The sequence below is a fragment of the Psammomys obesus genome, unplaced genomic scaffold, assembly GCF_907164565.1.
Source record: "Psammomys obesus unplaced genomic scaffold, mPsaObe1.curated_primary_1811, whole genome shotgun sequence".
In the NCBI taxonomy this organism is placed as follows: domain Eukaryota; kingdom Metazoa; phylum Chordata; class Mammalia; order Rodentia; family Muridae; genus Psammomys; species Psammomys obesus.
Window position 1 is genome coordinate 21,213,179 of NW_026596039.1, and position 27,780 is coordinate 21,240,958.

The 27,780-nt window shown below is 37.9% G+C and overlaps 1 protein-coding gene across 3 annotated transcripts in view; it reads left to right on the forward strand.

Annotated features, from left to right (window-relative positions):
• Positions 1-27,780, forward strand: part of Myo9a (myosin IXA) — a 196,257-nt gene that overhangs the window by 160,193 nt on the left and 8,284 nt on the right. For all 3 annotated transcript variants that reach the window (XM_055621828.1, XM_055621830.1, XM_055621829.1), the window contains 7 exons: positions 4,505-4,616; positions 7,558-7,619; positions 10,832-11,024; positions 13,531-13,659; positions 14,374-14,479; positions 15,635-15,766; positions 16,232-16,355. In XM_055621828.1, coding sequence (XP_055477803.1) covers positions 4,505-4,616; positions 7,558-7,619; positions 10,832-11,024; positions 13,531-13,659; positions 14,374-14,479; positions 15,635-15,766; positions 16,232-16,355 — 858 coding nt within the window. The remainder of the gene's footprint in view (positions 1-4,504; positions 4,617-7,557; positions 7,620-10,831; positions 11,025-13,530; positions 13,660-14,373; positions 14,480-15,634; positions 15,767-16,231; positions 16,356-27,780) is intronic.

A 27,780-nucleotide genomic window follows, 5' to 3' on the forward strand; every position in this document is an offset into this window, starting at 1 on the left:
CCATCGAGTTCATAGCCCTAACCTTTTCCTTCATATTTTATTTACCAGTTAATAGACATTTGGGTTTGTTTATGGATGTATGCCATCATTTCTCTCATATATAACCTTGAAGGTATAATTTTGGGTCATATGATAACTTTAGTTAAAAACTTCAGAATCTGCTAATCTGTTTTCCAAGTGAGAAACGCTGCCTGCAGTGCTATGAGAGTTGCAATATCAGCACTTTTGCCACCTGATGTTACTGTGTATCTTTGTGTTGCAGCCATTATTTTGGATATGTAGTGGTATTGTCATTTTAATTTGCATTCCCCTTATGGCTAATGATGTTAAACATCTTAGTCATTTGCACTTCATTGATGGGATATTTATTTAGAATTTACTCATTATTAAGTTAGTTTGCCTTGTTAGATTATGACCTTAATATATTAGATGGATGCTGGGAAAGCTAGCACCGTACATGTAAAAGAATGAAACTGTGTTCTTCTCTCTCAGTCTGCATAAAAATCAGCTCCAGATGAATCAAAGACCTTAGCATTAGGCCTGAAACTGCTAGAGAAAAAAATTTGAGACAACACTTAAAGGTGTGGGCAATGTGTAAGGACTTTGTATAGAGAGAAAGATCAATAATTGACAGATAGGATCACAACTCAGTAAAAAATGGGCTGAGGAAATGAACATAGAGTTTTCAGAAGAAGAAATACAAATGAGCAGTAAATATTTTTAAATGTATCAACATCATTGGCCATCAGGAAAATATAAATTGTAACTACTCAGATCTTCCATATTACCCCAGTGAGAATGGCAGTCATGAAAACTGTGTTTGTGTGTGTTAAGCTACTGCTTTGTAGCTAATTTAAGAAATAGTCTTACAATAAAGTAAAATTGAGGAGCAGATGAAAACACTGCTCGATTTCATTAAACCCTTGAAATCAGCATCACCCTGACACTATAACCAGATAAGGACACAACATAAGGGAAACTGTAGATCAGTTAGTGTTCTTAGTTAACACAGACACAAAAATTCTCAGTACCAGGCCACAAGGGAAGAGGCCTTACATATCAAGTTCACTCAGTCCTGATGCAACTTGATGAACTGGGGTGAATGGGAAAGGAAGCTCCCCTTTTCTGAGGGAAAGGGAAGGGGAAAAGATAGAACTGGGAGGGGAGGAAGGATGGGGCTTCCACAAGGATGTAAAGTGAATTTTTAAAAAAAGAATAAAAAAGAAAAAAGAACTAGAAAAACACAAAGGATCTAAAATTAAAAGAACTATAGTATTGGTATGTCACAATAAAAATAGTTCAGGTAAGAGAATTCAGTATTAATTTATCCAGATGGCATTGTCTGTGTTACAGTGCTCCTCAGAATGTACTCATAAATTTTGGTTTTCCATGATGTATTAAATTATTACTTCACACAATGTCAATCTGACATCAGAAAGAAAAAATTCTCAATAAAACACTTACAAGCAGAATTTAAGAACTTAATTCTTTCACTCCAGGGATACACGGATGGTTTGACATATGCAAATCAATAAATGTAATAAAGCTCATAAATATGTTTGAGGACCCAGATTATATATCAATAGATATAGAAAAGGTCTTTGCCAAGGTCCAATATCCCTTCATGATAAAAGCCATGAAGAAACTGGAAATAGAAGAAACCTCAGCATAATAAATGGAATATTTGATAAACCAAGTACCGACATTATATTAAGTATAAAAAAACCTGAAAGTATTTCCTTTAAAATCAGGAACAAAAGAATCATGCCTATTCTTTACTCTTACTGTGTGTAGTATTCAAAATCTTAGCTAGAGTAGTATGACAAGGGAACAAAAATAAAAGAAATACAAATTTTAAAAAAGAAGGCAGATTATCCTGATTTACAAATGATCCTATACTCACAAAATCCTAAAAACTGTACCAAAAACCTATTTCATTTTATTCAATACAACAAAATAAAATTAACATAAAATAGCTTTTTATTACCAGTAATGAATTTGCTGAGGAAAGATAATCCCACTCACAACAGCTTTAAAAAAAAAAAAAAAAAAAAACTTATCAAGGAAGAAGATAGTAGAACATGAAAAAGATCTCCCATGTTCCTGGATTGACAGAGTCATTATTATGAAAATAAGACTGTATTACCAAAAACCATCTACAGATTCAATGCAGTTTTCTTTTTAAAAGGGTGATTTAAAAAAAAAAATACTGAAAGTTGAATAGAAACACAAAATACCCTGAAAGCCAGAGCAGTCCTAAGAAGAAAGAACAATGTTGAAGGTATCACAATACTTGTGCTCAAACTATGATACAGAGCCATAATAACAGCATGGTACTAATACAAAAATAGGTATGTTAGGTCAGTGGAATAGAGTTAAAGGACCCATAAATAAATATATAGAGATTTAGTATTTGACAAAGGCATCAAAAAACATAAAATGGAAAAATATAGCCTGTTAACAAATTGTACTGAGAAGACTGAATATTAACATCAGTATCTGTCACCATGTACAGAAATCAATTCAGGATGAATCAAAGACCTTAGTATAAAATCTGAAAGTATGAAGCTACTAGAAGAAATGATAGGCAAATGATTACAAGTATAGGCAGGACATTCTGACATGGACTAATAGTATAGGAAATAATCCCAAAAACTTAAAAATGGAGTTTCACAAAATTAAAAAGCTACTTCATAACAAAAGAAAACATCATAAGTGAAGAGACATTGGGTGGGGTGGATGCCAGCTATACATCTAATAGACACTGTAAATTACTTAAAAAGTTAAAAACCAAACAAGACATTTTCAAATTGTCAACTGAATTGAAAGTTTTCTCAAAAATAGAGGAGGAAAGAAGAAAAAGGCTAACACATGAAAAATGCTCAACACCCTCAGCCATTAGGGAAATACAGATTAAAAACTGTATTTTGAACTACGCTTTACCCCTGTCAGAATGGCTACCATTAAGTGAGCATATATGCAAAGAGGAGGAGCCCTTCTAGGCTACTCAGGAAAATATGAACTGCTACAGCTGCAATGGAAATCAGTATGGTAACTCCCATATGACTTCGTTTGGGTTTTATTGCTGTGAAGAGACACATTTAATTGGTGCTGGCTTACATTTTCAGAGGTTTAGTCCATTATCCTGGCAGGAAAACACCAGTGTGCAAGCAGACATGGTGCTGGAGAAGGAGCGGAGAGTTCTACATCTTGATCCATAGGCAGCAGAAGGAGACTATGTGCCACACTGGGCGTAGCTTGAGCATAGGAGACCGCAGAGCCTGCCCCCACAGTGACACGCTTTCTCCAACAAGGCCACACCTACTCCAACAAGGCCACACTTCAATAGTGCCACTCCCTGTGGGCCAAGCATTCAAATCAGGAGTCTGTGGGGGCCACACCTATTCAGCCCACCACACCATATAATTTAGCTGTGCCTGTTTTGGGTATATTCTCAAAAGAGTCTAATCTGGCATACCACAGAGATGCTTGTCCAGCCATGAGCATTGCAACACACTATTCACAATGCTCATGACACGAAGCCAGTTAGATGTTCATCAACAGATTAATGGTTAAAAAGTGCTACATATATACAATGAACTTGTATACCATTATAAAGAATGAAATTATGACATTTGCAGTAAGATGAATGGAACTGCCATACTAAATGAAATAAGCAAGTCAGAAACAAACATCACATGTTTTATGTAGCTTATAGATTTAAATTTTTGTATGTATAAATATATATGTACAACATGAAAATAGAAAATGAATTTTGAGAGTGAAGAGTTCGTCTCAGGAAGGAACAAGACAGTGTTATGTATGTGTCATAAAAGCAGAACCGGGAACTAGGTCAGTGGAAGACCAGCAAGAAGAACAGTAAGAGTGCCAACAAGAACAAATACCAGTTAAAGGTGTGGTGGTGGCCTTTAACAGGTCAGCCTGCTCTACATACCGAGGCCCTGTCTCAGACAAATAAACAAGAAAGACATATGTGTATTGATAATGTCACAATAAAACCATTTTCTTTTTTATAGTAACCCAGAAACTTAATTAGGAAAAAGGGGAAAAAAAACCCATAAAAATTATTATTTATGTCAATACTTAATTTGCTTTAATTTCTAAATAGCAATAAGTATAATTCATGAAAACAGAAGCCTTTTGGGGTCATGTTTAATTTTCAATAATGTAAACCATTCCTGGAAGTGAAAAATAAGCATTTTAGAACTTCTGCTTTCAATTTAACATGCAACTCAGAGTCACATAAGATAGCCATCATGTGTTTGTTGAGTTGCATTGTTTCTGATATTGATTATATCTACATTGTTAGCTAAAGGACCAACTATATTTTATTTCCATTATTTCTTGGGGGATCATATTTCTCTACCTGGAATAAATATCCAGTGAAGTCTTAAGGGGTTGGAGGATTTCTCATTTGCTAACCATGTTAGGGAAGCATTTACTTCACTGGCTGTGGTATAAATAGTGAAATCTCTTCATTCAGGTGGAAGAGCACAATGGCCACATCTTTAAGGCCACCCAGTATAGCATTCCTACGTACTGTGAATACTGTTCTTCCTTGATATGGATAATGGACAGAGCCTCTGTTTGCAAATGTAAGTATTAGACATCTTTGAGGGAAAAGTCTTCATTGTCTTCTCTTCATTCTCTGCACAGCTGCTACCACGTGCATGTCAGGTTCTGTAACCACTTAGAATACTAGTCAAGCCCTCTTGGACTATAACTGCATCACACTTTAGTGCTTGAGCAGCTGAACTTTGGAAAACAGTTTAACCCTCTTTTTAATGCAGTCTTTCAAATGAAATGCAGTTTTATGCCACCCTGAAACTTGCTCTGACAGGCTGTCATGACTGCCTGCAATGCCTTCAAGGAACCCTTCCTTTGGTTCCAGTGCAAATTTACCATCTTCTTTTTAATTGTGCTAAGCTCTATAGCAACCAAGGTCTTTTGATCCATACCTGTGTGCCCTTTACCTTACAAAACTGAACATTTTTTTATTCCACTTTCCAGTTATCAACATAAACTTGGCTAAATGTAGCGAGCAATAACCACACTACAGCTTGAATGCTATGTTCTCTTGAAATTTCCTCCACCAAATTAGTCCCTTAATTCTGCCTCACTGAAGATTTCAGAACCTGGATCAAAATAGATAAATTTTTTGACAGAAAATACAAATGGCCTTTAGTCCCAATTTACCATGGGGCCATTGTTTACACAAGGAACATATGAGCCTGGTCTCCAGTGTCCCCATTCTTATTAGCAATCCGGTTTTCTATCCTCTTTCCAGAATATCCCATCAAGATCTGCTTGCAACATTCTAGGACTAGGGCTTTTCTATACTGAAGTTCCATACTTTTCCACACTCCTCTCCCCAGACACTTTGAAAGGCTTCAAGTTTACTCAAGACAACAACCCCACTTCTTTTTTTAAATTTTTTATATTAATTACAGTTTATTTACTTTGTATCCTAGCTATAGCCCCTTCCCTCCCAATCCCACCCTTTCTCCCTCATCTCCTCCCCTTCTAGCTGACCCTAGCCTATCAGGTTTCATCAGGATTGGCTGCAATGTCCTCCTCTGTGGCCTAGCAAGGCTCCTCCTCCCTCAGGGGATGGGGAGGTCAAAGAGCCCACCACTGAGTTCATGTCAAAGACAGTCTCTGTTCCCTTTACTAGGGAAACCCAGTTTGAATGATGAGCTGCCATGGGCCATGTCTGAGCCGGGGTTCTAGGTTATATCAATGTATGGTCCTTGGTTGGAGAATCAGTCTCAGAAAAGACCCCTGTGTCCAGATATATTTGGTTCTTGTAGAGCTCCTGTCCTCTCCAGGTCTAACTAACTCCCCCTTCTTTCTTACAATTCTCTGCACTCTGCCTGAGGTTTGGTTATGAGTCTCAGCATTTGCTTTGATACACTGCTAGGCCCTCTATGGTAGGCTCCTGTCCTGTTTCTTGTTTTCTCCTACTTCCAATGTCCATCCTATTTGCCTTTCTGAATGAGGATTGATCATCCTACCCAGGGTCCTCCTTCTTGTTTAGCTTCTTATGTTTATCCTGTCTTATAGGTCTAGTATCCACTTAGGAGTGAGTATATATCTAGTGTGTCTTTCTGCTTCTGGGATACCTCACTCAGCATGATCTTTCCTAGATCCCATCATTTGCCTGCAAATTTCATGATTTCCTTGTTTTTTTTAATTGCCGAGTAGTATTCCATTGTGTAAATGTACCGCAGTTTCTGTATCCATTCCTCCATTGAGAGACATCTGGGTTGTTTCCAGGTTCTGGGTATTACTAATAAAGCTGCTACAAACATGGCTGAACAAATGTTCTTTTTGTATACTTGAGCCTCTTTTGGATATATGCCTAGGATTTGTGTAGCTGCATCTTGAGGAAGCACTATTCCTAGTTGTCTGAGGAAGTGCCAGATTTATTTCCAGAGTGGTTGTACAAGTTTACATTCCCACCAGCAGTGGAGGAGGGTTCCCCTTTCTCTACAATCTCTCCAGCATGTGTTGTCACTTGAGTTTTTACAACCCCACTTCTTTTTTTTTAAGATTTATTTATTCATTTATTTAGTTACTTAATGAATATGAATGTTCTATCTGCATGTGTCCCTGCACGCCAGAAGAGGGCATTAGATCACATAACAAATGATTGTGAGCCACCATGTGGGTGCTGGGAATTGAACTCAGGACCTCTAGAAGAGCAGACAGTGCTCTTAACTACTGAGCCATCTCTCCAGCCCACAACCCCACTTCTGATACCAGTTTTCTATGTTAATTTTGTGTTGGTGTAACCACAATGCCTGATAGAAACAATTTAAGGAAAAAAGAAAACCATTTGTTTTGGCTCATGTTTTCAGGGGCTTTAGTCCTTCATGCTAAATGGGCTGTGTGGTAGAGGCAGAACAAGAGGCAGTGATTGTGACCCACAGGAGGGGCAGAGTGTAGCCTTCAGATGCCCATAGTGACCTACCAGTGAGTTTCCACCTTGTAAGGATTCTACAACCTCCCCCAAATGGTGCCACTAGATGAGGAATAAACATTTAAATAGTGATTCAGTGGGGATTTCAGATTCAAATGTAAATGAAAGAAGAGCTTCATTTTCTTATCAGTGGTCTTAAAAATTAGGAGATTGATAATGGGAAGTAATCTGAAATGTACCTGATTGATCTGAAATGTACCTGATTCAGATTCTATGGCTTGAGGCTAAGCAGTGGTTCTCAATCCTAATGCCCATAGTTACCATTCTTAATTGGGATTTCTGGAATTGTAAGAAGTTTTACAACCTTGCAGAACATACACACTAACTTGTGAATCAGACTATAAAGATATAACCTGCTGGGACTGTGAGGTGGGGGACATGAGTGCAGTAGCAGAACAGGCACCTAGAAAGCATAGAAAGCTTGTTCATTCACACTGTCTAAAATGTATTTATGACCTTAGAGTAGATTCAGCTCCCAAGAAACAAACTGTGAGCTTGCTAAGTTGCCATTGATTTGCAGACTAAAATTTCTGTATCCTTAACCTGTTTTCCAGTGTGTAAGTATGCTTGCCATAAGAAGTGCTGTCTGAAAACCACAGCCAAGTGCTCTAAGAAGGTAAGGCACTACCGCTCCTCAGTGCTAGACAGTGGATTTACAGGTCTTTTTTGCCAAATGGAAAGAGGTTGGGGCTTTTTTGGTAGCTTTTATAATACAGTGGTCTTCAAATTTCATGACTCCAGGTCTTTCTGTCTTCACCTCCTAAGAACTGGGACTACAAGTGTATACCACCATGCTCAGTTTATTAAATATAAACATATATACACATATATATATGTATATATATATACACATATATATATATGTATATATATATGTGTGTGTGTGTGTGTGTGTGTGTGTGTGTATGTATATATATATATAATGAAAATCCAGGAAGAAATGAGGAAAAACAAAACAAAGCAGATACAACATTTTAGGAGATACTGAACAGCACATCACATAAGAGTGTAAAATATTTAAGCCTAGCATGGTAGCATACATCTTTAACACAACAGTTAGGAGGCTGAGACAGGCAGACTGTGCATTAGAGGCCAGCCTACTTTATCCAGCAAGTTCTAGGACAGCCAGGGCTACAAATTAATAAACAAAAATCCTAAAGCACATAAAATAGGATAATAAAAGAAAACAACAGTATAGTACTCCAAACAGAAGCAGTTTCTTACCTAAAGAAGCAGTGAAGTAAATCACAATTTCTGAACAGAAATAATGGAAGCCAGTAGATACTAGTGAGGTATCTTAAGTGTTCCAAAAGAGACAACTGAAGTTTTTCATTATACTCAGTGAAAATGTTAGCCTGTCAATGATGGAATGCCTTCCTAATGTGTGCCAAACCCTGGATATTGTCATTTGTTACTGAGGGTAAAAAGTGAAAGTGTTGAGAAGACATTTTAAGACAGATAAAAACATAGAATGCCCAGCAGAACCGTACTAAGTGATTACAATACAAATGGAAAATTATTTTAAATATTTTTAACTAATGATAAAACTGTGACATAGAGAACATTGCAAGGCACATTTAAAGCTGTATTTGAGGAAAATTTATAGCTTTGAATCCAAACATTAAAAGTATAGCTAGAAGTGACTAAACCTCCATCCCATGGAGGAAAGTGCAAAAGCTCAGCAAATTTCACTCAAAAGGAGAAGAAATAGTAATAAAGAGAAACACAAAAGCTGTCTGTTCAATATAAAAACCTACAAAACAAATAAAAACAAAATACTTACAGAACAAAATTTTGGCTTCTAGAAAAGACTGAAATAGATAAACTTTAGCAAAATGCTGGAAAAAAGTAATTATTAAAAAGTAGTTTGTACATTTCCTCATTGTTTGGGGGGGTGCTTGTTTTACATGCTATTACACACATGTGGAAGTCAGAGAACAATTTGCATGAGTCAGTTCTTTTTTTTTTTTTTTCTACTGTGTCAGTCCCAGGAATTTAACTCAGGTCCTTGGACTTAGCAGCAAGCACCTTTACTTACTGTGCCCTCTTGCAACCCACAGGAATTTTTAGAATTTGGGGACATGTTTGTTTTAGATTACCGGGTTTCAAACTGGCTGCATGTCAAGTTATTGTTTAGTAGCCTCAACTATTTTCTAGTTTTTCTTTCAATTTTCAACTATTAACTTTTGATGTTGTAGGAAAAGCCTTAATAAATTAAAAGATGATAAGTGTATGATTCGTGCATCATATTAATAGCAAAACTTTGGTTAATGTGTATTTTTCTCGAATCATTGTAGAAATCATTATGACATTTTTTCTTTAATAAGTTATTATTTGTTCCATACCAGGTGGTACCATGCCATATATATTTAGTAACTGAGTAGAATATAGTAGTTTATTGCAAATGTTTATCCAAGTTGATGTGGTGACAGTACTAATATTTAATATGCATCATTTAAACATTCAAAATATTCTACCTCAGACCTAGAAATAGAATTAGCGGTACTAATTTAGATCCTTCAAATTAAATGTGGAATTCTCTGAGAATTAAGTGTTAATACTCAAAATGTAAATATGCACAATAACAGAAAACTGACTGGTCTTGGCTGTTTAAAATTCTCCAGTCAAGTGCTGGGGATCAAACATAGGGCCTCATGCAAGCAAGGCCAGTACTGAGCTGCAGGCCCAGCCCAGTGTTTTCTGTTTGGTCTCGTGTGTTTCTATAATTAACAGTAGATCTACCATTTTACTTATTTCCACCTGCTGATGTAGTGTCTTGGCATTAATTTCAGAGGAAATGCTCTCTTTTAATTTTGTCTCCCTGGTGCCTACAGCATAGTGGCAAATCACTTAAGACTAAAAAGCAAAACCACGATTAATTTACGGCTTTGAGTATCAGTCTCAACAGTGCGTATACTTCTGTCTATGCTGGCTAGCCACTGAAAATGTCTGAGGCTAGGAAGGCAGGTTACAGGTATAGGATACATTAAAGGAGAAGAAGATTTAAATGAGCTGGAACACAGGTGGAAGGAGAGTGATGAGATTTAACTGAGAAGAGAAAATGTAGAGGGTAGGCTGAGGGACTAAAAGCTTGCCTGCTGATTGGGGTGAAGGTCAAAGGTGATAATGGGATAGGGAAGGCACAGAAAGGAGGAGGAAAGAAAGAGTTATAGAAACAGTTCCTGTTTTAAAGATCTAGGAGTTGACATTTGTGTGTGTGTGTGAATTACTTAAATTTTCTCAATGATAACCTGTTCTGTTGCAGATACTTCAACTAATTAATCATGTATGGTATTAGATACACCACTAAAGGCAGTGAAGGAGCCCTAGTGCTAATCATGGGTCAGTCTGTGTGCCTGTGCTTAGGAAATGGTTGCAAGTAAGCTTTTTATGAAGTTATAGCCTTGAAGTGGCAAAGGATTTTTGTGTTTCAGAAACTACTGACAAGTTAATTCATTTCAAAAAAAAAAATCAGTGGATTTTTCCCAAGTACATGATAGATGTTCCAAGTGTTTTTATATACAAAATCAAACCCCCTTCTCCACACCCAACCTCACTGTTTGCTGGAATTGACTCTTGATAGGAAGGAAAGTAGCAGCCCATTGCCACTGCCTGTAGTCTTGTTTTTCTGTGTGGATTCCCAGTAGAAGATGGTTGAAACTATTATGTCATCAATTTATATTTTTTAAACCACAGTTCTTTTTCATTCCAATTCCTAGGGTTATCTGCATAAAATTGAGAAATAAAAAGTAATTCCTCTTAAGAATTGGCTAAGCATGTTCTGTAGTGTTTGAACACATTTAGAAACAAAATTTATCTTTCATTTAGTATGATCCAGAGCTGTCATCGCGGCAATTTGGGGTTGAACTGTCCCGTTTGACTAGTGAAGACCGAGCTGTTCCTTTAGTGGTAGAAAAGCTCATAAACTACATTGAAATGCATGGACTTTATACCGAAGGTATTTATCGAAAGTCTGGTTCAACTAATAAAATCAAGGAGCTTCGACAAGGTCTAGATACAGGTAAGATAGTGTGCCCCCAAATCAAGATGTAATACTTTTAAAATTCACTTCAGTTTTATTATATATTGTTTCTCTAAACATAGGGCCAGACCTTCTTTGTGATACTTCTTTGCTATTTTTGAGCCTTTGATTGTATTTAGTTAATTCATCAAACATGTATTGACAGCTTAAATCGTACAAGGTATTGTTAAGTACTTAAAAAATGATCTCAATTTTTTAACAGCCTAATTAGATCCTGATATTTGTAATTTATGAAGAGGAAAATGTATGTTCAAGGAATTTACTAGAATTAAAGATTTTTTAGAAACCATCTTGTGAACTCAGGGACATCATTTATCTGCAGTTACAGATAAGGAACCAGGCTGATAGAACAGCTTATCTAACTGCTTATCACCAACCATAATTTAAAGTGCTGCCTGTTCATTTTTACTGTTCTGACTACAGGTGTTATTCTTTGCAGTAGCTTTTACTGCCTGCTTGTCTACATTGAGGACTTAATTGTTTAAACTAATAGTGAGTTGAACACTTAGTGTAAAGCTTAGTCCCAGAGTATCTACAGGGCTCGCCTTTGGTTTATCATTGTTAGAAGAAAATAGTTCTTTTTAAACCAAATTTAGATACAAAGGTTGCCTTTATGTGACTAAGAATCACTGTGGTTTTTCTCAGGAACTAATCAGTGAGAAATGAATTAGTATAAGAATAATAGGAAATGCCTGGTAAACTTACTAGGCATTAAATTCTGACTGACAAATAAGGCTGCTACAAACATGGTTGAGCAAATGTCCTTATTGTGTACTTGAGCCTCTTTTGGGTATATGCCTACGAGTGGTATAGCGGCATCTTGAGGAAGCGCTATTCCTAGTTGTCTGAGGAAGTGCTAGATTGCTTTCCAGAGTGGTTGTACAAGTTTACATTCCCACCAGCAGTGGAGGAGGGTTCCCCTTTCTCCACAACCTCTCCAGCATGTGTTGTCACTTGAGTTTTTGATCTTAGCCATTCTGATGGGTGTAAGGTGAAATCTCAGGGTCGTTTTGATTTGCATTTTCCTTATGACTAAGGACGTTGAACATTTCTTTAAGTGTTTCTCTGCCATTCGATATTCCTCTATTGAGAATTCTCTGTTTAGCTCAGTACTCCATTTTTTAATTGGATTACTTGATTTATTGCTCTTTAACTTCTTGAGTTCTTTATATATATTGGATATTAGTCCTTTGTCAGATATAGGGTTGGTGAAGATCCTTTCCCAATCTGTAGGCTGTCGTTTTGTTCTGACAACAGTGTCCTTTGCTTTATAGAAGTTTTCAATTTCATGAGGTCCCATTTATTGATTGTTGCTCTTAGACCCTGTGCTGTTGGTGTTCTGTTCAGGAAGTTGTCTCCTGTGCCAATGAGTTCAAGGCTCTTCCCCACTTTTTCTTCTAAGCGGTTTAGTGTGTCTGGTTTTATGTTGAGGTCTTTGATCCACTTGGACTTTAGTTTTGTGCAGGGTGATAAGTATGGATCTATGTGCATTTTTCTACATGTAGACATCCAGTTAGATGAGCACCATTTGTTGAAGAACCAATGACCAGGCATGGAGGTAACCTAAGACCCCTGCACAGATGTAGCCCATGGCAGTTCAGTATCCAAGTGGGTTCCATTGTAATAGGAACAGGGACTGCCTCTGACATGAACTGATTGGCCTGCTCTTTAATTTCCTCCCCCTGAGGGGGAAGCAGCATTTCCAGGCCACAGAAGAAGACAGTGCAGCCACTCCTGATGAGACTTAATTGACTAGGATCAGAAGGAAGGAAAAGAAGACCTCCCCTATTAGTGGACTTGGGGAGGGGCATGCATGCAGAGGGTGGTGGAAGGGAGGGATTGGGATGGAAGGAGAGAGGGAACCACAGAGGGGATACAAAGTGAATAAAGTGTAATTAATAAAGAATTAAAAAAAAATAGAAAAAAAATTTTGACTGACAGAACTTGGATCACTCTAGTTTCTGGGCACTTTTCAGGTTTGAATTGCTTTTGAACTGTGCAACAGCCCAAATGTTAACCGTTCATTCTATATCCTCCTGTCTATCCTTAAGAAATTTATAAGCAAAATAGGATGAAGATGTTTCTGTCACATTTCCCTGCTGTCTTATGTCTAAGATTGACTTAAAGTCACCCTCCCTTTTAGAGCTTTCCACTTAGACTTCTAAAGCATTGGTTCTCAAGAGTGCGAAGAGTGAGGCATATGGACCAAGACGGTACAAAAACCAAAAGCAGATAGAAACTTCTGTAGCAGTTTGATTCTTCATGGAAGTGTGAGCTTTTACATTTGCATTCAGAAAAGATTTAGAAAACATGGACACAAAAATCTGTTCCTGCATGGTTAGAAGTGGCAATTCTAAGCTTGGAACCAGACTGGAAAATATAGGTTTGTTTAATTAAAAAACATGAAGGCTTCTTTTTGTAGGTTTACTTTTGAAGTACACTGTTTAAATCTTTTTTGCATGTTTTTTGGCTGTTATTTAAATAGATGCTGAAAGTGTAAACCTAGATGACTATAACATACATGTCATCGCAAGTGTATTCAAACAATGGCTTCGTGATTTGCCCAATCCACTCATGACTTTTGAACTCTATGAGGAATTTCTTCGAGCTATGGGTAAGTACAAACTTACTGGGTTTAAAGGAAAGGCCTACTCTTGATTAAGTAACGTCAGCTATTGTATTCATTATTAAGCCCTCCTATAGTAGCTTAGCTTTTATAGGTCCTAAATTAAGCCTCTGACAGTCAATACAAAACTTCCAGTGTACTGTTCCTATTCAAATGTTGACTTCTTGTAGACTCTTCTAAAAGTTTCTTAGTAAGCCACTTTGTTGCTTCTCACAGTAACTAAAAAATGTAGGTGTTATAAAAAGAGTAAAATATCAAATAGAAGATTTTAGGGTGGGTTAACATTCGGTCAGTTGTAAGTCTAAGAAGAACTGTGTCTAAAGGTAGCTCCCTGTCTGTTTATACCAGCTGGGCTCTGTGCTTTATGTAGTATGTGGTATATTGGTAAAAGTATGCCCAGAGGTATTTAGACCTGAGGATTAATAATTACATCAAACAGTTGGTTAATTTTAATGAGACACCAGTCTGTCATACAATGTCTGAAGTGCTAGGATACCGGTGTTCTTGCTATCCTCAAGGGCTTATCAACTAAACTTTGGGAATTCAAATGTAGGGAGCTATATAGCTGAGAACCATGGTTCTGTCTCCCTAAGCTGGAGCCATCATTCTCTACTGTAGAGCTTTCATCCAGGAGGAAGATACAGCATGTAACAGGGATATTCAGTGTAACTTGCTACTTTTGCCTTTTTTTTTTTTTTTTAGGCCTTCAGGAGAGAAAGGAGACAATCCGTGGTGTGTACTCTGTAATTGATCAGCTTTCCCGAACTCATCTCAATACACTGGAGCGCCTTATCTTTCATCTAGTTAGGTAACTTACTCAAGACAAGCTCTCACTATATATCTTTGTCTATCTGGGAACTCACTGTATAGATCAGGCTGGCCTTGAACTCACAGATATCTTCCTGCCTCTACCTCTCAAGTACCAGGATTAAAGACATACATCACCATGCCTGGTCTTTTGGGGGGGGGGGAAGGGAGTTAAATAAAGAACTCATTTAAATAAAGAACTTGAATATATAAAGTCAGTGTCTTGCCTGGGAATGTAATTCAGCAAAAAGAATGCTTACTTAGCATGAACAGAGCCCTTGGTTTGTTCCTTACCAATGCTTAAAAAGGACAACCCCCAGCAATGAAACACCTTTCTTCCTATCTAATCTTTGTGCTTTTAAATAGGGGTTTAAATCAGAAATCTGCTAAGTTGAGTGACTGTTGTTGTCATGTAGCAGTTTCCACTTCATGGTGGCACCAAGTAACTTAGCCATTTTAATCCCTGAACTACAAGAGTTTGTATCTGGGGATATAACTTACTTTGGGGAAGCTGGGTTCAGATTATACTCAGGAATTGCTTGACTAGAGGCTTCAGGAGTAGATATATTTCCCTGTGTATAAACATTAGAAGTGGTTGGAAATACAGCCCTCTTTCTGGTCAGATGTATGTTATGTTTGGAAATGCCTTAAAACTTCTAGGGGCTGGAGAGATGGTTCAGAGGTAAATAGCATTGGCTGCTCTTCCAGAGAACCTGAGTTCAATTTCCAGCACCACATGGCAGCTCACAACTGTCTGTAACAGGGGATCTGACACAGTCACATAGACATACATGCAGGGAAAAAAAGCACATAAAATAAAATCATTTTTTTTTTAAATTAAGAAAAAAATCCAATACAACTTCTGCATTCTGAAGACATGTTGATGATACTGGGTTTAAGCAGCAGGTCACAGACTTCCCTTGATATTCTGTATGTTGACCTATGACCCAGACTGTTTCAGGGAGTAGTAGAAGTCCATTTTCTAGGTAAAGGGATAGCTTTGGGGAAGTTTACAATGTCTTCTTAAACTTAAGTGGGAATCTGTCCAGTACTATGGGGTTGGTGGCATATTATCTTTTTTCCATTTCTTCACACTCTAGTATGTTACTTTTATCCATAACCCTTTCACTTGTATTGGTTTTGCTTTATTCCTTAGGATTGCTCTACAGGAAGACACTAATCGGATGTCTGCTAATGCTTTGGCTATTGTGTTTGCACCTTGCATTCTCCGTTGCCCTGACACTACTGACCCACTACAAAGTGTACAAGACATCAGTAAGACTACCACGTAAGGCCAGCCATCTTCACCTCTACTGGACCTTAGTTGGTGTAGTCCACTTTTTCCAAGTATCAAACACAGTGAATGATTTCATAAGTTCCTGTACCTCTAAGCAGATTCTTGGTTATCATGCTAAGGCTTGCTTCAACTTAAGACTGCTTTAGAATTTTTAAATGGATTTCTGTTTTTTCAAGGTATTTTATATATATATATATATATATATATACACACACACACACACACATCTCCAGAGTTACCTGATTTCAATCAATTGATCTGGGTGTATTTTCAGTTGGTTTCTAAAATGCAGAGTTGTCAACCACTGTTGTGAATCTACTTTTCTCTGAGGTCATAAAATAAAGGATGCTTCCTTCATCCTTAAACTGTCAAAGACACTTAGTTAAAACGTCCGTAGAGATATAACACTTCATCTGATTTACTTCTGCTTGTAACAGTTTTTTCTTCCTGTTTCAGCTGTGTGGAGCTGATAGTTGTAGAACAAATGAATAAATATAAGGCTCGTCTGAAAGATATCAGTAGCCTAGAATTTGCTGAAAATAAAGCAAAGACCAGACTATCACTGATTCGCAGATCAATGGTAAGATTGAAAACATGGAGCCACTGTGAGGGGGGGAGAGGGCCTCTTGTTCTTGTTCTCTTTTGTAAGTATGTGTTTGTGACATATACAGATCGTGCACAGAAGAAACTTTTCTAAAGGAACACAGGTGCTATGAATATGTAATGATCTTTAAGTTACTGTAGCTGTGTGTATAGAGTATATGTAATTAAATGTGCAGAATTTTTAAAATGTTTTGAATAAAAAATTGGTGGCATATAATCTTCCTTGCATATAATCCTTAACTGTCCATGCCATGAAAACTTAACTTTATCGTAATGTTTCTCCACATCCTTCTGCTATCTTTTCCTGTTCTCAACCACATCATTTTTGGTGGCCTTTCCAATATTCCTGATAGTAGAGAACTTAATCATTTGGAATTGAATATGAACTAAAGTGCTTGATTCATACAGAAGCAGAATTCCATTTGTGAGTCTTCTAAGGTCAAATAAAGATTTATCTAGGGATTTATTGTTTTGTTTTGAGATGAGCCTACCACATGATAATTTCTTCATTTGCTGACTTTTATATTTAGTGTCTTCTGTTACAACTAGTGGCCAGTGATTATGTAGATAACTCCAGTTACTGTTAACTAAGAATCAATAGTATCTGTGTTCTGGTAAACAACTGATGCATTCAAGTTTAACTTTTACTGACTTGTTACTCCTCCTTTCAACTGTAAGATAACATCATAGCAGCAGGCACTTCCTTCAGAACCCCAGCAAATCTCTCAAACAGCAGCTTCCAAGTTTTCATTCTCATATTTTCTTGGGACCCAGCAGTGCTTCTTGAACCATGTCATTATAGTCTGTTGAAATAACTCTGCTTCTTCCTTTCCTATTTTAAGCTTCCTAGCACAGTACAAATGTTCAACAGAGGTCTGTTGGTAGGGTTAGTAGATGATCTCTAAAAGCAAATATAAGCATAGCCTTTTCCAGACATTATATGAAGCTCACTGACTTCGGATTCCCATCACTATGATAAAACACCATGACCATAAGCAACTTAGTGGGGGAGGGGTTTATTTCGGCTTAGAGTTTGTGGTCCTGTCATTCTAAGAAGTCAGGGGAGAAACCTGAAGGCAGAAATGGAAGCAGAGACTGTGAGAGAAGTGCTGTTATGGCTCGCCCCGTGTGGCTTGTTCAGTCTGCTTTCTTAGACCACCCAGGATCACCTGCACAGGAGTGACACTGGCCACAATGAGCTGGGCCCGCCCATATAACCATCAGTCCAAAAAATGCACCACAGGCTTGCCCACAGACCAATATGATGAAGGCATTTTTCTCAATAGAGGTTTTGTCTTTGAAAACAACATAGCTTGTTTCAAGTTGACATAAAACTAGCCAGCACACTCATCATAGAATACTATCTAAATCTCTTCCCAAGGCCTTAAAAATGGAAATTCTTTCTAAAAGTAAAATATGGGCCCAAGGCATTATATCAGTTGGTAGAGTTCTTGTCCTTAAGACAAGGTTTATCCCTGACACTGCAAACAAACACAAATCTTTTCTATATTAAGAATTTTAGCTTAGTATTCAGAGGTTTAATTTTTCAGTACCCACCTAGGAAGGAAAGTAAGAGCTTCTTAACTGCAAAACTTTATTTCAAAGCAAATGGAAAAGCTGTGCATTCCCTCCTCAGTACTGAAGAAAACGACTGTATTCATTCCACTGAAAGATTTAGCCTTCTCTTTTAATGGGGCAATGACATGTGCGTTCTAACCTTCTGCTTTCCTTTTCATGTCCTTCCTAATCCAGAAACCTGTACTAATTGCAGTTAGATTTATGAGCATTACCCGCAGTTCAGTCTCGGTATGTATTAATATTGCACTGTATCACAGTCACTTCACATCATTGTGTCTCATTCATCCAGGAACTGTTCTGCTCTGTCAGTCATTCATGCCTGTCTGCCTCACATGTTCGAACCTTGTCAGGGCCTCCTTTTTGATCAGCCTTCACTTGCCTTTTTCTTAACCTTTCTTTAGGTCATTCCCTTTCCTTTCTCTGTGTTATGCAGGTGAACAATGTTCATTTGAAGTATTGTCAGATAATCCTCCTTTGAGTTTCTATTTTGGTTGAATCTTTAAAAGTGGAGGTCATAGATACTAAGGTATCGAGTTCATTCTGCTGTATGAGCTACATTCCTAGAAAATTCACTTTATTACTTGAAATACCTGTTAAGTTTTTTAGTATCTATCATGAGTAATGCTTATGTATCTGTTTATAACTGATTGGTGTTATCTTCCCAGATGTAGAAATTTGGCTGTTAGCTACTTAAGTGTTTGTCAGACAGGATTTTGTTGTTGTTGCCTCTTTTTAAACAGTATCTGTGCAAAGGAGAAATAGAAAAGTTGAAAGCTAAAACACCAAGCTATGTGGAAACTAATTTCAGAATATGTATTTTTGTGTACTTGTTGATTTTTAAATACAGGTATCATTCACTAGTAACTATGTAATAATTGTCAATTCTACCCTATCAAGCTTCCCTTTCCCATAGAGTATCAACGTAACAGCATGTCACTATTCCATTTCTTTCAAATGCTTCTGTCTCATTTAATATAAAGTACACTTACATTAAAATTTCAGTCATAGGCTTGATATCCAGTATTTGTCTCACTTCCTTATAGACTAGACCTTTATCTGGGGAATGGTAGGATAAACTTCCTTACAGGGCAGCCAGACCTTTATCTGGAGAAAAAAATTGTAGGGTACAAAATTCTACATGCTGTTCCATTGTTGGCCAGTTTTCTTTGACTGTTTTACACTGCTGTTCTGTCAATAGTCTCACTGACAGTTTACTCTCCTGACAGTCAGATCAGACCTGCCATCTCTGTACATCGCCAGGACTGTTTAAGGCAGTGGCTCTTCCTAACGCTGCCACCTTCTAACACAGTTCCTCATGTTGGGGTGTCCCCTAGCTATAAAGTAATTTCATTTCTACTTTAGAACTGTAATTTTGCTACTGTTATAAATAATGATGTAAATATTTTTGGAAATAGAGGGTTGTCAAAGGGGTCAGAACCTACAAGTTGAGAACCACTGGTTTAAGATGAGACAGCATTTTCTGTCTAAATTCTGATTGAAGGTATTGACATGGTGTGGGAAGCTGTCAAACTGTCAGGGCAGTTACAAATAAGAGTTTTCACTGACAAAAAAACAAAAGTCACTTCAGAAAATAAGTCCTTTCAAATGTGGTCAGAGTCTGCACAGCGCACTCATATGCGCTGCCAGTTGTTGCACTGTCAGGAGATGAGAGCAGCAGAGTCACTCCGCTAGTCAGGTAGTCGCACAGATACTGTCTACTCAGATAGCCCTCAGCACATTGCAGGGGGGGGGCTTTGTGTCCTTATCCTTTTATCATACACAAATAAAACCAGTGAACTTGACTCTTAAGGGTTAATAATTATAGTACTTCACTGATGGCATGAAACTAATTTTTACCTGTGAATACATGATAGTAAAGACTATGAAGACTAGTACAGTTTTGTATCATTACCTTGATCATGTAGAGGTGTCAACACTGTTTTCATCCACTGTTGCTTTTATCTAAATGTAAATGTTAGTAAGTGGGAAGGACAGAGAGAGTCTTAGCATTATTATAAAAGCAGTGTCTGCATTGTAGATCCCTTGGGAACGCCTCCACACCCCTACTGAAAACCTGTGAAGTGTATTCAGAACCAGTACAGCAAGGCTGGGGACATAGCTTGGTGGTAGCATCCTTTCATGCTTGAGGCCCTAGGTTCAGTTCTCAGGTGAGGGGTTGGGCAGGGGAAAAATAACTATGGCTGGTTTACTACACTACATAGAAAGTCTGAAGATATGTGCAAGCATATAGTGGCTCCATTTAAAGTCTTTACTAACTTTTATTATGGGATGAACTATAGTTACAGGTGTGGGATATAACTTTTGAATCAGCCTCAGTACCTGTGTCCATAGATAGCTCATATCTCAATATCATACAAAGCATGGACTTAGGCAGGACTGCCATGCAAGGCTGGTAGGAAAACATTGAATAAATGACCTTTCCTGTCTAAGAAAGAAGATCCCTCAGATACAGTCTTGAGAATTCAGTTCCTTCCTGTTTTTGTGGCTTAATGAATGACAACAGTGATCTTTTACATTCCCTATTTGGGGCAGATTTTCTGTTAGGATTCTAAGGTTTGTGCTCCAGCTACTTATGTCTACTATCTGGAACTGCACAGTTCTTACTCTTTATATTTTTAACCCACAAACAAACCCCAGTTACATGTACTTTCTTTGAGTCATCAGAAAGTATTATAACTCCTCACGAGGGAACTGTCATCCTACATACTCAAAGTCCATATTTCATTATCATTCTTCAATTATGTAGGCTTATGTTGATTGACAATACTGAGTTTGTGTCTAATCTGTTATGTCTTGCTATTTCTTTTTTTTTTTTAATGAAGTTTAGTAGACTCTCTTCATAGGCCACAATCATTTTAGCGCTGTAGTATATTTTCTATACATCTTCACTGTTACCTACTTAAATCTTAAGAAAAAAATGGACGTCTTAGGTAAACTGGGAAAACTTTGAAAAAAAAGTATTTTCACTTAGAATCCTTCACTTTAAAACATTTGGATCCCAGTGTTTTTCTTAGTTTTGGAAACCAACTATGGGCTAGCCTTGTAGCATTCTAACCCAGATCTATGAAACAGAGCTCTATTTTCTGATTCCCCCCCCCTGCCCCCCCGCATAGATCAGGCTGGCTTTGAACCTGAGTCCTCCTTTCTCAGGGTTCCCAGTGCAATAGAACTATAAGTATTGTCAATATAAGATGGTCAAAATCAAAACATGTTACCTAAAAGCAGACCAGGCATATAAAGACTACTGTAGCAAATGCTTCCTTTGTTTTTTTTGTTGTTGTTGTTGTTGTTGTTGTTTGCCACCAAAATTTGTATCCTGAGCACAGTGCTGTTTCTGAGCCGTATATGAATGAAGTCGTCTAATATGTATTTTTTACATATGTGTGCCACAGTTTATCCAGTGTACTGTTTGTGTGTTTTGTTTGGGGGAACAGGCAACATGCATGCATTTTTGGTAGGTGTTACTTCTGGGAGAAATTTCTGGGTCACTGGAAAGAACGTTTTCCAAAATGGCTGAACTAAAATCTTCAGTGTACAGGAATTTCTGAATGGTTCACTACCTCCCTCACACTTGTATTGTCACATACTTTTAGTCGCTATGACATGCACCACTTCTTAAATTTCAGGTTTTGTTCTGTGACTTTAATGTGCACAAATCGGTTCAGCCTTCATGTACTTTGTTTTGTGAACATGCTAAATATGCTTTTGTGCTTTCTTAGATGGTTTAATTTTTTTTCTAATTCTTTCTGAATCCTGCATATAATCCTTTGATCAGTTATTTCTGTTGCAAGCATCTTCCATTTTATGGTTTGTTTGTTTTTTTTCTCTCTCTCTGTTAAAAGTATCTTTCAGGGCAGGCATGGTGGTACATGCAAGCAATCTCAGCACTTAGGTAGAGGCTGGATGATCACCAGTTGAAGCTCAGCCTGGCTTTTATAACTTTTTAACAAGTCTGCCTCAAAAAATAATAATAAACTCAGCACTCAGGGAGGCAGAGGGAGGCAGATCGCTGTGAGTTTGAGGATCGTGTGGTCTACAAAGTGAGTCTAGGACAGCCAAGACTACACAGAGAAACCCTGCCTTAAAAAACCAAATAAATAAATAAATGAAGCTGTTGATGGACAGAGGTTAATTTTAGTGTAATATAGTTTTTTATAATTTTTATTTTTTTATATTAATTACAAGTTATTTACTTTGTATCCCAGCTGTAGCACCCTCCCTCTCTCATCTCCTCCCTGCCCCTCTCTAAGTCCACTGATAGGGGAGGTCCTCCTCCCCTTCCATCTGACCCTGGTTTATCAGGTCTTGTCAGGACTGGCTGCAAAGTCCTCCTCTATGGCCTAGCAAAGCTGCTCCTCCCTCAAGGGGGGAGGGGTCAAAGAGCCTGCCACTGAGTTCATGTCAGAGACAGTCCCTGTTCCCCTTACTAGGGAAACCCACTTGGATGATGAGCTGCCATGGGCTACCATCTGAGCAGGGGTTCTAGGTTATCTCCATGTATGGTCCTTGGTTGGAGAGTTTCAGAAAGGACCTCTGGGCCCAGATGTATTTGGTCCTTGTGGTGCTCCTATCCTCTCCAGGTCTTACTAACTCCCCCTTCTTTCATATGATTCCCTGCACTCTGCCCAAGGTTATGAGTCTCAGCATCTGCTTTGATACACTGCTAGGCAGAGTCTTTCAAAGGCCCTCTGAGGTAGGCTCCTGTCCCGTTTCTGGTTTTCTCCTACTTCCAATGTCCATCCCATTTGTCTTTCTAACTGAGGATTGATTATCTTACCCTGGAACCTCTTCTTGTTTAGCTTCTTTAGGTGTACAGATTTTAGTATGTTTATCCTATATTATATGTCTAATATCCACTTATAAGTGAGTATATATCAGTGTGTCTTTCTGCTTCTGGGATACCTCACTCAGGATGATCTTTCCTAGATCCCACCATTTGCCTGCAAAGTTCATGATTTCCTTGTTTTTAATTGCCGAGTAGTATTCCATTGTGTAAAGGTACCATAGTTTCTGTATCCATTCCTCCATTGAGGGACATCTGGGTTGTTTCTAGGTTCTGGCTATTATGAATAAGCTGCTAGTACTAAAGTTTTTATTAGTAATAAAGTTTTTATTATTTGGAGGTATGTTTAAGAATTTTTCTTTTTTCTTATTTACTATGGTTGTAATCATCATTTTCTCAAAGCTTTATTTTGTCTCTATTTCTGTTTTTAGGTACTTCATCTTGACCATTATCTTAACACTACTACTACTTTAATTTAGCCTTTTAAATTTATCGCATTGTGTGTCGTGTATGAGGCATGGGTGTGTTACAGCATGTGTATGAGGGTCAGAGGGCTTTGGGGAGCCTGTTCTCTCCTAGCACCTTGTTTTGAGGCAGGGTCTTTCCTGCTTCTGTCATTCTGCCAGACTAGCTTCTCAACAATTCTGTCTCTGCCTCTCACCTCACCATAGGGAAGCTGGGATTCCAAATACAAGCCACCACATCTGGCTTTTTAATGTGGGGTTTAGGGGTCAAACTCCGGTTGTCAAACTTGTGTAGCAAATTCTTCTACCCACTGGCAACATCACTGCCCCATTTACTTCAGCTTTTTAACAAACTGTTTTAAAAGTCATCCTATTTTCTTCAGTTTTACTACTTGTAATTCATAATGTCAGACAAAATATTAAATCATCTTCACAAAAACCCAAGGGGTATTTGATTTTTTTTTTATATTGCACAGCATGTGTAAATTGCTATTTACAAATTTGATGATTCAGTAGTGTTTATTTTCCTGTTCATGAGCATGATCTTTCCCTGTATATATCATTAATTCTTTCAAGTGTTATATGTTGAGATTTTAATTATCTTTAACTGTAGTTATTAATGTGTAACATGTGAATGTAATATTTTTATTTTAAATTTTTGGTTTTTTGTTGCTTATTACATAAAATATCCAATTTACTTTGGTATTTTTCTGAGTATTCCTTTTGATTTCCTAGCTGTATCATTTATGAATGATCATTTCATTTGTCTTTTTATAGTTCTTGAACCTCTTCTTTGTTTTTCTAAAGGAACTAGAACCTTCATTCAGTGTTGAATGAAATAGTAGTAATGATCACTCTTAGCATGTTCCACTAACCACAATGCCTGATGTTTGCTGTAGAATTTTTATTCTTTATGAGATTAAGTATGTTCATTTGATTCCTGGCTTTCTTATTTGTTTTTGTGGTATTATGTTGGCTTTTATGTTTTTAATATATCCACACTGAAGTCTTTCATGCCATTTTGAGATGTTTCACAGTGTAACCCTTCCATTAAATGACCTTGTTAATGTTTTTCTAATTTGTGTTAAAACAAATTAGGCTGGGCATGGTGGCACACAACTTTAACCCTTCAGCATTGGGAAGGCAGGGGTAGGCAGATCTCTGTAAGTCTGAGGCCAGCCTCGTATATATAATGTAGTCCAGGGTAACCTGGGCTACATAACGAGATCATTCCTCAAAACAAACAAATTGGGATGTAGTCCATTTTAATTATGTGGAAAAATGTATCTGTCAGATCACTTCTATGTGGAAGAATGTATCTGTTAGATCTCTTATATTTTACTATGTATACATACTTAATCCCTTGATGCTGACTACAGGTTTGTCCATTTGTTTGTCCATTTGTTTCTGCTGCTAACTTATTTCAAATCTTCTGAAGCTGTTAAGAAATGGCTATAGTTGGGGTTGCAGAGATGGCTCAGTGGTTAAGAAATGGTTATAGATATATAGTCATATACAAATTTGAAAATACTTTATCTTCATTACTTGGTCTTTTGTCACTCTGAAATATCCTCCTATTATATAAATGGCACTTCTTACTTTATGTTAAGTTTTTATGTTTAGTTTTTTTGAGGTAAGGTCTCTCTGTGTAGCCTTGGGTGTCCTGGAACTTACTCTGTAAACCAGACCAGGCTGGCCTCAAAATCACAAGAGATTTCTGTTTCTACCTTTGAAGGGTTAGGGATGCTGGGCTTAAATAGTACATACCTGCCACTTTTTATTATTTTTTTAAACTTTGTTTTTGTTTGAGACATAAAATCAGTCTGTATACCTGGCCTGGAACTCATTATATAGCCTAGGATAGTTTCAAACTCACAGCCTCCCAAGTGCTAGGCTTACAGATGAGCTACACACACACCCCCAACTGCTTTCAGTATTTGAGTAATATTTTATATGTAGCCCTTCAATATGTTTCTGACAATCTTCCAAGTTTAAAAGGAGCATTTGATATATCTATATACATTTGATCCTGTTGATAGTATATTTGGATTTGTTAAGACTGTAAAGATGTTTTATGTAGGAGTGTTTTGTCTGCATGTATGTCTTGTACCTCAAGGCCTGCCTGGCATCTGAGCTGGCCCGAAGAAGGCATCTGATGCCCTGGAACTGCCTTCTGCCAGAGCAGCAAGTGTTCTCAACTGCTCTGCTGAGCCAGATCCAGCCCCCGTGTTTATATTTTAAATGTGTTTATTGTGCAGGCTTGGTTTGGTTTTTCCCCTGGCATGTGTTCCTTTTCTTTTCTTGCCACCTTTGCTTTGGTTTGGTTTGTTCTGCTTTTTGCCTCCTCCTTGATAGTATCCCATTTTTTTTTTTTTATTCTTCTAGAGTTCTTATACTCTTTTAGTCTAAAGATCACATTATTAACCCTTTCAGTGTTCATTAATTGGTACTTTTTATCCTTTTCCTAGATAATGTGCAAGGACTTTAATATGTTAGTCATTGTCTGACGTCATTGCTATTGGCAGATTTTTATCTTTGTAGATTTTAAATACAAAACATTTTGTTTTAGATAGTCTGTACATTATCTTCGTTTGTGTTTTCATTCCTGCACCTCAAACTTTTCTTCTTGAGGATTTCCGCCTTGCTGTTGAGAACTTCCTTTAGCTTAGGACAGTGAATCAATGCCTACTATCTCTTTGCCTCATGTTCACCTCATATTTAAAGATATGATGGATTTTTTTTTCTGTTTTTTCTCTTTTTTTTTTTTTTGGTCTAACTTCTTTTTATGAAGATTTATTTATCTTTCTTTATTAATTACACTTTACTCACTTTGTATCCCCCCCCCCCGCGGTTCCCGCCCTCCTCCCATCCCAATCCCTCCCTCCCTCCACCCTCTGCCTGCATGCCCCTCCCCAAGTCCACTAATAGGGGAAGGCTTCTTTTTCTTCCTTCTGATCCTAGTCAATTAGGTCTCATCAGGAATGGCTGCATTGTCTTCTTCTGTGGCCTGGTAATGCTGCTTCCCCCTCAGGGGGAGGAAATTAAAGAGCAGGCCAATCAGTTCATGTCAGAGGCAGTCCCTGTTCCTATTACAATGGAACCCACTTGGATACTGAACTGCCATGGGCTACATCTGTGCAGGGGTCTTAGGTTATCTCCATGCATAGTCCTTGGTTGGAATAGCAGTCTAAGGAAAGATCCCTGTGCTCAGATTTTTTTGGTTCTGTTGCTCTCCTTATGGAGTTCTTGTCCTCTCCAGATCTTACTATTTCCCACTTCTTTCCTAAGATTCCCTGCACTCTGCCCAAAGGTTGCCCATAAGTCTCAGTATCTACATTGATAGTCTGCAGGGCAGAGATTTTCAGAGGTCCTCTGTGTCAGGCTCCTGACTTGTTCCCTCTTTTCTCCTTCTTCTGATGTCCAGCCTCTTTGCCTTTCTGGATAGGAATTGAGCATTTTAGCAAGAGTCCTCCCTCTTGATTAGTTTCTTTAGGTGTACAGATTTTAGTAGGTTTATCCTATATTATATGTCTATATGAGTGAGTATATACCGTGTGCATCTTTCTGCTTTCGGGATAGCTCACTCAGGATGATCTTTTCCAGATCCCACCATTTACCTGCAAATTTCATGATTTCCTTGTTTTTTATTGCTGAGTAATATTCCATTGTGTAGATATACCACAATTTGTGCATCCATTCCTCCACTGAGGGGCATCTGGGCTGTTTCCAGCTTCTGGCTATTACAAATAAAGCTGCTACAAACATGGATGAGCAAATGTTCTTATTGTGTACTTGAGCCTCTTTTGGGTATATGCCTAGGAGTGGTATGGCTGGATCTTGAGGAAGCGCTATTCCTAGTTGTCTGAGAAAGCGCCAGATTGACTTCCAAAGTGGTTGAACCAGTTTACATTCCCACCAGCAGTGGAGGAGGGTTCCCCTTTCTCCACAACCTCTCCAGCATGTGCTATCACTTGAGTTTTTCATCTTGGCCACTCTGATGGGTGTAAGGTGAAATCTCAGGGTCGTTTTGATTTGCATTTCCCTAATGCCCAATGAGGTTGAGCATTTCTTTAAGTGCTTCTCTGCCATTCGATGTTCCTCTACAGAGAGTTCTCTGTTTAGCTCTGTTCACCATTTTTTAAGTGGATTACTTGGTTTGCTGCTTTTCAGCTTGTTTAGTTCTTTACATATACTGGGTATGAGCCCTTTGTCCGATAGAGGGTTGGTGAAGATCTCTCCCAGTCTGTAGGCTGTCGCTTTGTTTATTCCTGGTTACTTTTGGTTTGAAAAATGATGTATGGAAAGAACTTAGAGCCTGGGACGACAGTGCCTACCTACAAAACTGTCATCTGTCTGCCAGACCCTTAGGCACTAGCAGTTGTACCATCGTAATCCGATCTTAGAAGTTTAAACCTTTATACCAAGTATATAGAGACCCTTCAGATGACCTGAGGCCATGACCACTGTATCCGTAAGAACTGTGGTAAGTTCAGTTTACCCTCTGTCTAGAATGCAGATGTTTGAGATCCCAGTGTTAGGCCGCAACTCATACCCTT